Raw genomic sequence first — 11,842 nt, forward strand, 5'->3', positions numbered from 1 at the left:
ACCATGGAAAAAGAAACAAAATTACTGACAATAATTAATATAAATGAAATAAATTTGGCTATAAAGAGGAAAAGGACTTTTAGTAAATCAGAAAAATTAAAGTTGGACATAATTTGCCTACAAAAGATTCATATTAAAAAACAAAAAACTGTTGGAATATTCTAAAATTGGGAAATTATATACCTCTGTATCACAACATAAGAAGAGAGGAGTAGCTCTTTACTTAAAAGAAACAATAAATGTTAAGCAAATTCTCACAGATGAAGAAGGAAGGATTTTGATGGTAGAGGTAACAATGAATTACAAACAGATACTTTTGGTAACAATTTATGCACCAAATAGCAATCAAGAGGACTTTTATGGTAAACTTCATAAGAAAATAATAGCATTGGAGTATGAAAATATATGTGTAGTAGGAGATTTATGCAATTGTGGATGCAGAATTCGACTATAAAACTAGGAAAGTAAATAAAAAAGCTAGGAAGACACCACCAAAAGCTTTTTTTTTAAAATGGTGGAAGAATTAGGTATTCAAGGTGTATGGCACAAGGTACATCCCAAGGAAATGCAATATTCATTTTATTCAAATCAGCATGTGTCTTGGTCAAGAATAGATACGATGTGGATGACAGCTGGATTAAGATCTAATGTACAAGAAATAGACATAGAAACAAGTAATTGGGCACACCATAATAAAAGTTAAATGGAAAGGACAAAAAAGGAAATCAAGATAGATGCTGAATCAATCAATATTAAAAGACAAGGAATGTATTCAATTCATGGAAAAAGAATTAGATTTTTTCTTTAAAGAGAACAGAAAAGAGACCTCATTACAAAATGTATGGGACACAGCAAAGGCATATATTAGAGGTTTAGTTATAACTTACATGAGAAAAAAATAATAATAAGAGAAAACAAAACCAAAAGATATTCAAAGAAGACTATAAGAGGTTAGAGATTAAATTATAAAAAGAACCACAAAAAAAGAGTCTAAAAAATCAAATGGAATTAAAACATAATTTGAACTTAATAGATAAAGAAGAATTAGCACAAAAAATTAAAAGTGTTAAACAATTTTTTTGAAAATGCAAATAAACCAGGAAGATGGCTGGCATATAAATTGAAAAAGGAGAAGGAAAAAACCTGATATACCAATTAATTGACGAGGAAGGAAACCTTCATCAAAATGACAATAAAAAGAAAGTGATCCAAAACTATTATAAAAAAATTATATGATCAAGAGACAGTTTCAGAATATAAAATAAAACAATATTTAGAAAAAGCAGAATTACCTAAAATACCTGAAACAGTGAAAGCTATGTTAGATGAATGTATAACAATAATGGAATTAATAGAAGCAATTAAGAGACAAAAGAATTGTAAAACACCCAGCCCAGATGATCTATCAGCAGAACTGTATAAAGACTTACAAAATATTGTAAGTATACCAATGTTGGAAGTGTTCAATGCAGTACTGCTAAAAGCAATAGTACCAAATTCATGGATGGAAGCATATATTACTCTCATACCGAAAGAAGATTCAGACTGACAATGGATAAAAAATTACAGACAGATATCCTTACTGAATGCTGACTATAAAATATATGCTTCAATAATTGCAGAAAGACTAAAAAGATTCTTAAACCAATTTATACATTCAGATCAAAATAGATTTTTACCTAAGAAACAAATTAAAGACAATATGAGAATAATTTTAAATACACTGGATTACTATGAAGCACATCCAGGGAAGCAAATGGTGTTGATTTTTCTAGATGCAGAGAAAGCATTTGATAATGTGAACTGGCAGTTTATGCTAGCACAATTAAAAGATACAGTTTGGGGGAAGAGATTTATTAATACGATTAAAGCGATATATTGTAAACAAACAGCAAAGATTATGGTAAATGGAGATATGACCAGACTGAATATTACATGACATGGGACTTATTTTATCAATGGTTAGACAATAAAAACATAAGTTAGAAACAGGAAACAAAAGACCATTTTAACCAAGATTAGTGAAATAAAGAAAATACGTTAAGAGAAAGAAACCAATATTATGATTATTATGTTTAATATTATCATTTTAATATTATAGAATTAATATTAAAGTAATGTATTGCTGTGAATTTTGATTTTTAATTTATAAAGATATCTGTACCCAGACAACACACTATTTAATTGAAGATGGAATTATTATATTGAAAAATAAAAAAAATGTATTTAAAAAAAAAAGAAAAAGGAAAAAAATAGATCCAGAAAACTACAGACCTATTAACCTGACCTCAATATCTGGGAAGATTCTGGAAAAAATTATCAAGCAATGAATCAGTGAACACCTAGAGGCAAACAAAGTCATAAAAAAAAGCCAACATTGGTTTGTCAAAAACAGATCATGCCAGACAGATCTTATTGCATTCTTTGACAAGGTGACAAAATTAGTGGACCAGAGGAATGCTGTGGATATAACTTACTTGGATTTCAGCAAGGCATTTGACAATCTATAACTTGATAAGATAGAAAAATATGGGTTAGACAATAGCACCACAAGATGGATTTGTAACTGGCTGACCAACCGCACTTAATGAGTAGTCCTCAATGGAACTGCATCCACGTGGAGGGAAGTATGCAGTGGGGTACCCCAAGGCTCTGTTTTAGGCCCAGTATTCTTTAACATCTTCATCAATGATTAGGAAGAGGGGATAGATGGGGAACTCATTAAATTTGCAGATGACACCAAACTGTCAGGAATAGCCAACAGTCCAAAAGATAGGTTTAAGATTCAGAAGGATCTTGACAGACTTGAACATTGGGCGCTATCTAACAAAATGAAATTCAATGGTGAAAAAATGTAGGCAAGAAAAATCAAATGCACAGGTACAGTATAGGTGGTACCTCGCTCATTAGTAGTAACTGTGAGAGAGATCTTGTAGTCTTAGTGGACAATCACTTAAATATGAGCCAACGTTATGCTACAACTGCCAAAAAAGTCAACACAGTTCTAGATTACATTAACAAAGGGTAGAATCAAGATCACAAGTATGTTCTGACCCAGCTCTCCGACAAACCCTCTGAAGTTAACTCAAAAATTCCTTTATTAGGAGCGCCAGCAGCCCCAGCAAAAAGTTCATCTCTCAACTCAGGCTAACAAGTCTGGCCAGCTGGAAAATGAATAGTTGTCTGCCACATCTATTCATCTCCACACCCTGCATTTTATCCTCAAAGCTAGAGTAGGGCCTCGTTAGTAGTGGTGGCTCTTCTTTCCCCAGGATCGGCCAACGGCTTTCCACTGCTCTCCTCTTCTCTGCCTTCTGCGCAACCGTGCATCAGACACTGGACCAAGCTGTTTCTCCTCTTCTTCATCAACTAACTCCAGACCTGGGGGTTGTTGACTCTTCATCTGAGGAGTGACAAACGGCCCAGGCTCTGCCTCTGTCTCTCTCTCTCTCTGCCAGCTCCATTCCCTCTTCCCCCTCTCAGTTTGCCTTGATGCTGACCCTGACTCGCATGCCTCCTCATCCTCTGATTCAGCTGCTGGAGGGGCCAGTGGCTGACAGGCCACAACAAAGTATTAATAGCACTTTATAATGCCTTGGTAAGGTGACACTCGGAATACTGCATCCAGTTTTGATCACCATGATGTAAAGAAGATGTTGAGACTCTAGAAAGAGTGCAGAGTAGAGCAATAAAGATGATTAGGGGACTGGCGGCTAAAACATGTAAAGAATGATTGCTGGAATTGGGTATGTCTAATTTAATGAAAACAAGGACTAGGGGTAACATGAGGGCAGTGGTCTGATATCTCAGGGGCTGCCACAAAGAATAGGTAGACAAGCTATTTCTAAAGCACCTGAGGGCAGGAAAAAAAGCAATGAATGGATGAATGAATCAAGGATAAAAACAACCTACAACTAAGGAGAAATTTCCTGACAGTTAACAATTAACCTGCGGAACAACTGGCATCCAGAAGCTGTGAATTCTCCAACACTGGAAGTTTTTAAGATGAGATTGGACAACCATTTGTCTGAAATGGTATAGGGTTTCCTGCCTGAGCAAGGGGTTGGACTAGGTCCCTTCCAACTCTTTTCTTCTGTCTCAACCCTCTCCTACCCTCTCCTACCCTCTCTACCCCACCCCACCCCACCCCACCCCACCCTCTCCTCCCCTATTCTATTCTATTCCATTCCATTCCATTCCATTCCATTCCATTCCATTCCATTCCCTGGATATATATTTGGCCGAATTCAGTCCAGAGTTCAAGGAACCAGAGTATCTGGGTTGTAAATATAGACTGAGGAGGCCATAGCAGTTACATATCAGAGTTCATTTGCCCTATGGTTAGCTGAGATAGGCATTTATGAAAGGTTTGTAGATCAATTTTGGATTTGTTTATTTTCTGCTCATAACTATAATAGTGGCTGGATTGGTGATGCAGGAATGGGAGAATGACAAAGTGAAAAAATGCATTAGCCATATATTATTCTATAAGATCTCTATGCAGTGATTGAAAAAGTTTTATATATTTAATATCTGCTTCACTATTTGATATCTGCTAGAATATTCACTATCCCTGGACAAACTGAAGAACCTTGAATGAGAAGTGAAATGTTTTCAAAGAAAAAAATCAAGAAAGTCCACTTGCCTTTGGGGGGGGCGGGTGGAAAAACACCTTTGGGACATCTATGACCTGGATGACTGAGAATCTCCATAGACATTCCAGGACAAAGTTGATCTGAAAGATGAAAGCAGATTTAATTATGCAAATCCCGACATATTGGTCCTGGCAGAAAGGTGGGAGCGATGTAATAACTGATGAGGTTTCTTGGCTGAGAAGCAAAATGTCTTCTCCTTCTTCCTCATGGAAAAAACAGCCCAGATGCCTTTTGAAAAAGCATCTTTGAAACAACCATGACCGGGATGACGCAGAGTCTCCACAGATGTTTCTATATATACTTTTACAGCACAATCATAATAAAAGTTGTAGCTCATACCAGGGAGAGTCCTTTTTCTCTAGATTGAAAGGTATTAATATATTATTTTGATATGACAAAAGAAACCAAGATTGTATAACATTTTGTTCTTTTGAAAACATGCACACATTATTCTATACTCTAGAATAAATGCCATATTCAAAGTTTCAAAAATTCAGTGCTACATTTTACTTTACACACAAGGTGGTGCTATTGCACCAAACAGTAAAAAGAGAGATTCATTTACTTCAGAATTAGACAAAGGAATCTCAGAACAAAAGACAACAGCTTTCAGTTAAATCTTGAGAAATTTCCGAAGAAAATACTCCAGTATTAATACCAAAAATTAACTCCCATTGGATTCTGATCACAACTATAAAGGAAATTAGAGGAGTTGCTTTACAAAGACTCTTATTGAATGTATAACCTTCCCTGAAAAAGGCTGGGAAAATGGAAGTCTCTCGTCCTAGCAGGCAAGTGGTCTTGTTCTTTATTTCTCTATGTAGCTCTGGTATGTTGTGTGAACCATTCCGTTATTCAGTGCCTGAGGAGAAGAAAGCTGGATCAATAGTAGCAAATGTGCTAAAAGATTTGAAAGTGGATGTGAAAGAGCTCTCTGCTCGCAGAGCACAGTTGATTTCTAAGAGTTCCAGGCAGGATTTCCAGCTGGATCCTCATTCTGGGAATATAATATTGAGGGATAAAATTGACCGAGAAGCTTTGTGTAGTCTGAGTGATCCTTGCACGCTTTTCTCTGAAATTTTGCTGGAAAATCCTCTTCAATTCTTCAAAATTGAAGTTCAGGTAGAAGATGTCAATGATAATTCCCCTATATTCTCTCAGAACCAATTCCTTTTTGAAATACCTGAGCAGACTCCCATAAATGCACGTTTCCCCTTGGAGACAGCCCACGATTTAGACAAAGGAAAAAACGCTGTCCAGAACTACATACTTAGCCCAAATGAATATTTTAAGCTGGAAGTACAAAGTCAAAACAATGGCAGGAAATATTCAGAACTGCTTTTGGCAAAACCATTAGACCGCGAGGTGATCCCTCAGTTTATCCTCACTCTGGAAGCTGTGGATGGAGGGATCCCTAGGAGAACTGGCACAGCACAGATAATTATTGATATTCTGGATAACAATGATAACGTGCCCCAATTTGAACAAACAGTGTATAAAGTGCAGTTAATGGAAAATAGTCATCCAGGTTCATTGGTTGCTAAAGTTGAAGCCACTGACAAAGACATTGGATCCAACGCTCACATCAGTTACACTTTTAGCCAAGCACCAGCAGATGTACTCCGATCATTCAGGTTAAACAATCATACTGGGGAAATTACGCTTGTAGGGAAAATTGATTATGAAGAAAATCATAATTATGAACTCAGCATCAAAGCCACAGATGGAGGGGGATTGTCCGCCTACTGTAAAGTTCTTGTTGACATTGAAGATGAGAATGACAATGCTCCAGAAATAATTGTATCATCCATCAGTAATCCTTTACCAGAAAATTCTCCCCCGGAAACACTGGTGGCACTTTTTGGCATCAGAGATCAAGACTCCGGAGACAATGGCAGAACTACCTGCAACACTGAGAAAAACCTGCCTTTTATACTAAAACTGACTGAGAACAATTATTACCAGCTTGTGACTCAACAGCCATTGGACAGAGAACAAATGTCACATTATAACATCACCATCATAGCCACCGACCAAGGTTCTCCCAGTCTCACTTCAAAGACAGTTATTAGCATTCAACTTTCAGACGTCAATGATAACCCTCCAATTTTTGAAAGAGGTTTCTACGATTTGCACTTACGAGAAAACAACATTCCAGGACTGCTCATTGGATCAGTCCATGCTGCGGATGTGGACACAGAACAGAACGCAAAAGTAACCTACTCTCTTTTGTTTGGAAAGATCAGGGAAGAGTCTGCATCATCTTTCATCTCCATCAACTCTGAAACTGGGAACTTGTATGCCATTCGATCTATAGATTATGAGGATATACAGGATTTCCAGGTGATGGTGAGGGCTGTAGACAAGGGCTCACCTCCCCTGAGCTCAGAAACAATGGTCCGAGTTCTTATCACGGATGAAAATGACAATGCCCCCTTCATCCTCTGCCCCCTTCAGAACAGCACTTCTCCATCAAATGATCTGGTTCCCAGGGGAGCAGAGACAGGCTACCTCGTCACCAAAGTGGTGGCAGTGGACAGAGATTCAGGGCAGAATTCTTGGCTTTCCTATCAGTTGCTGAAGGCCACAGATCCGAGTCTCTTCACTGTTGGGACTCAGAATGGGGAGGTGAAAACCATGAGGCCAGTGAACATCCGAGACAGTTTCAAACACACTCTTATTGTGGCAGTGAGGGATAATGGGCATCCTCCTCAGTCTGCCTCAGCGACCCTAAGAATTCTTCTAGTGGACGGCTTCTCTGATCCTTACATGAAAATTATGGATAATCCTAAAGGTGAAGTCCCGCAGGAGGGAGATCATACTCTAACACTGTATTTGATTATCTGTTTGGTTGCCATCTCATCCATTTTTCTGCTTTCTGTTATGGTGTTTATTGCAGCCAAGTTTCAGAAGCGAAGAAAGTTCTTAACAAGTTCTCATTCTGCATCAAATTTCCCTGTGAGACCAAATTTGCAAGACAAGTGTGTGGATCCTAATACTGGGACATCTTCCCAGGCCTATAGCTATGAAGTGTGTTTAGCTGATGGGTCTCTGAGCAGTGAGTTCAAGTTCCTTAAGCCTTTCTTTCCTCTTTTTACTACGGAGCATCCAAAAAGTATGCTGAATCCACAGATCAGAAGTGATTGCCATGATCTTCCAAATCAGTTGGAGGAAAGAGAGCATATATCCCAGGTGAGTATAATCTGTGAACGAAAAAGTTTATGTTTAGAACATTGAATAATAGAATTGAAAGGGACCTTGGAGGTCGTCTAGTCCAACTCCCTGGTTGAGCAGGAGATGCTATACCATGTCAAACAAATGTCTCTTTTTGAAAGCCACCATGGAACATCCACAACAAGGGCCTCTGGTGGCTCAGACTGCTAAGACAGTCTGTTATTAACACAGCTGCTTGCAATTACTGCAGGTTCAAGTCCCACCAGGCCCAAGGTTGACTCAGCCTTCCATCCTTTATAAGGTAGGTAAAATGAGGACCCAGATTGTTGGGGGCAATAAGTTGACTTTGTATATAATATACAAATGGATGACGACTATTGCTTAACATAGTGTAAGCCGCCTTGAGTCTTCAGAGAAGGGCGGGATATAAATGCAAATAATAAAAAAAAACTTCTGAAGGCAAGTATTTGATTGGATGTTTGCTCTCACCGGTAATGGTTAATTTCCATCCATTGTTTCTTGTCTTGCCTTTTTTTTATTTTAGAAAATCATCTTTGTAGTAGCCCCTCTAACATTGGAATGCTGCTACCATGTCTGTCACTTCTTTTCATTAGACTAGACATACCCAATTCCTGTAACCGTTCTTCATAAGTTTTAGCCTCCAGCCACCCATTTTTGTTGCTCTTCTCTGCACTCTTTCCAGAGTCTGGACATCTTATTTTTTATTGCGCTGACCAGAACTGGATGCTTTTCCCCAAGAGTTTTCCTACTAAGTTTTTGTAAAACGATGCTAGTGCTGCCTATCCCACATTTTACTGGCTTGGCAAGAACTAGTGGTCTACTTTATTAAATGCTTTACTGAAATCTAAGTATATTATGTCCATAGCATTTTACTGATCTGCCTATTTGGTTACTTTGTCAAAGAATGAAATAAGAGTTGTTTGGCATGATCCGGTTTTGATGAAAAAATGTTGGCTTCTGGTTGTAACCTTGTTTGCATCTAGGTGTTCACAGATTTGTTGCTTGATTATTTTCTGAATTTTCCAAAATTTTCTCAGGTATTGATGTCAGGCTGATTGGTCTGTAATTTCCTGGATCTGTCCCCCACCCCCACCCTTTTTTTTTTTTTTTTGGAAGATGGAGACTACATCAGCTCTTTTCCAATCCTCGGTAGTTCCCCAGTGCTCCAAGAACTTTGAAAAATATGGTTCAATAGTTCTGAGATTACATCTGCCAGTTCCCTCTGGGATTTTGTCCATCAGCACCCAGTGACCTGGATCTGCCTAGAGCTGACAGGAATGTGGACTGAATGAAAAAAGGTTTTCTGACCAAATAATGAATTATTTTCCTTCCTTTCCCAAATTGACCAAGTATCTTCTACCATCCACAGGTAAAGGGCAGCAGCAGGGAGATCAACTCCAATATTTGATTATCTGCTTGGTTGCCATCTCATCCACTTTTTCATCCATTGCACCCAACATTTTATAGCCCTTGCATCTGGGAGGGATTCAAAGGAAGCATCTTTCAATTTTCTTAAATAGAAAAGAAAATGTTTTGCTAGAATCTAGATATTTGGAATTTTGCAGGGGGTTGAATGGGTGTTTGAGAGAAGGAATGTGGACTGAGTGAAAAACTATTTTAATGAGATTTGAGTACATTGATCAGAAACAGAAGATTTTATAATGCAACTCATGATCAAGGCTCAAATCTGACTGTTGGATAGTGGTACAAGTGATTAAATGCTTAAACAGGTCAGGATTTGGGGAACTATGTGGAGAAGATTTCCAAAAACATGAAAAATTGACAGAAAACAACACCCCCTAAAATAGCTACAGAAGGATATGAAATAGCTGAAGGTTTGAATAATGCAGAGTGGTCAATGAAAAATTGAACTTTCTACAACATGGAAAGATGTGGGGACAGGATACCAACATACTGAGATATTTACTGGATATTATCAGTTTTCAAGGATGACCAGTACATTTGGTATAAGCAGCTCATTTCAAAGAAATGGCCGTAAATTTGACTTCCAGGGTCATTTTCCTAGTATAGAAGACCACTTGGTCTTTCTCCTACTGTGAGTAATTTTGACCATTTTGGCTAGAATATTTTATGTCAGTGTATAAAGAATTATGAACCGGAATAGCCATGGCAAATGTTTTTTGACTGAGCCACAGGATTTGCTGTGAGAGCCATGTGAGCTGGCTTTAGACTGGGTGTGGTTTAGCTATTCTGTGTTCAGAGTTCATTCTTCTCTCTACCATGTTGTAAGAGATGCATGGGTATTGTTTGTATCATGTTTTTGTATTTTGTAGATAAAGAAGTTTTTTCTATATTATGAATCCTGCTCAATTCTTTGAATATATGCTGGGTGATTCTCAAATAAACTAACAGGTTATGGGCCCACATCCCAGCCAACCAGCCCATGCACACAGTCAAATTGAATAAAAAGGATTGAGGTGCAACATGGAACTGTATTCAAGCTGAGAAACTGTCTGTGTTATAAACACAAGGAATCAAGACAGAGAAGGCTTACAGGATGGCTGTTGATTTCAAGGAGAGATTGAGGCAGAAGAATTATCTTATTTGGGCTGCAAAAATGGAATTCTTCCTGAAGGCTAAGGAGCTCTGGGATATCATCATTAATCAACCCCAAGGGCCATTAGCAGCTGCAGATCAATGGCGGCATGATAAGGCACTGGCTTATATAATTTTAAGTTTGAAAGATAAACAATTCTTAAATGTAGCTGATTTAAAAACTGCAAAGAAGTTTTATTTTTATTTTTATTTTGGCTGAAATTGAAAAGTGTGCATGTGAGTTTGTGCAATTACTGAGACAATTGTACAGAGCCTGACTACTGCCACAAGAGAGCATAGAAAAGCATCTGCTGCAGACACTGTTTGTTGAATTAGAACAGTGTGGAATTCAAATTCCTGAATCTCAGAAAGTGCTGTTGGTATTAAATAGTCATGATGAAACGTGGGACATTGTTTCAGCCATTTTTGAATGTAACCCAGAACAGGAATTATGTATGGAAGCCCTTAAAGCCTGTTTGATTTCTGAAGAACAAAAATGCCATTTTAGAAGAAACCATGAGGAGAAATGTCTGAGGTGGAGGTGCAAGGAGCAGAGAGAGCAAAGGAACAGACTCGATGTCTGCAGAGATCAGAGCAACAGAAGAGATTGGATTACATCCCAGCAAATAATTCCCAAGAAGAAAGAAGAGGGAAAACAGAGATGTTTTATCTGTGGGGATAACGTTCATTTAAAGAAAGATTGTTTACAAGGAAGAAAACAAACAAATGGACAAGCAGCTGTTGCAAAATTTAGCTATTATAATAGCAGAGACAAATGATTTATAGATAGTGAGGCTAGTCAAACAATTGTTAATAATTCTAAGTTGTTTTTCAGATTGGATCCAGCTGGAGGAGATGCTGTAGCCTTAGTAAATGGCCAGAAGGTTAAAGTCACAGAAAAAGGCAGTGTACTGATTCCATGTCTGGAGAAAAAGTTTAATAACATATTATGTGTCCCTGAAATGGAGCATAATTTACTGAGTGTCTCCAATCTAGACAAACAAGGGTTTGAGATCACATTTGTAGATGGGAGATGTCTCATAAAAAGAAATGGGAGTGTATGTGCACAGGGTATAGAACAACATAATTTTTATGTGTTGCAGGGACAAAAGGTTCGATGTGCCCAAACATGATTCATGCATTCATCTCTTGCATAGAAAGCTTGGCCATGCCAGCTTCAGAGTGTTGTGTAAGATGCAACAGTTTGGAGAAGGGTTAACCTTAAGACATCCTTAGACTGTCCAGTATGTAAATCATAGAAGTCTAAGGCATTCCCAGTAAGCAAGAATAGCACAAAGCAGACAACAAGAGAACTAGAGCTGGTACATGCAGATTTGGTTGGGCCAATGCAAGCCAGTTTGGGAGGAACAAGGTATGCACTGGTCACTGCAGATGACTACAGCAGGTTTGGGTTCTGCTATTTGCTAAAGAGTAAA

General features: G+C 38.0%; 1 protein-coding gene across 1 annotated transcript in view; it reads left to right on the forward strand.

The window, feature by feature from the left end:
* Nucleotides 1-11,303, forward strand: part of LOC131194096 (protocadherin beta-16-like) — a 50,509-nt gene extending 39,206 nt beyond the window's left edge. Inside the window, exon 2 of the mRNA XM_058174716.1 lies at nt 11,242-11,303. Within this exon, the coding sequence (XP_058030699.1) occupies nt 11,242-11,295 (54 nt within the window). The 3' untranslated portion in view covers nt 11,296-11,303. The remainder of the gene's footprint in view (nt 1-11,241) is intronic.
* Nucleotides 11,304-11,842: the final 539 nt, after the last annotated feature.

This window comes from Ahaetulla prasina, chromosome 3, assembly GCF_028640845.1.
Source record: "Ahaetulla prasina isolate Xishuangbanna chromosome 3, ASM2864084v1, whole genome shotgun sequence".
In the NCBI taxonomy this organism is placed as follows: Eukaryota; Metazoa; Chordata; class Lepidosauria; order Squamata; family Colubridae; genus Ahaetulla; species Ahaetulla prasina.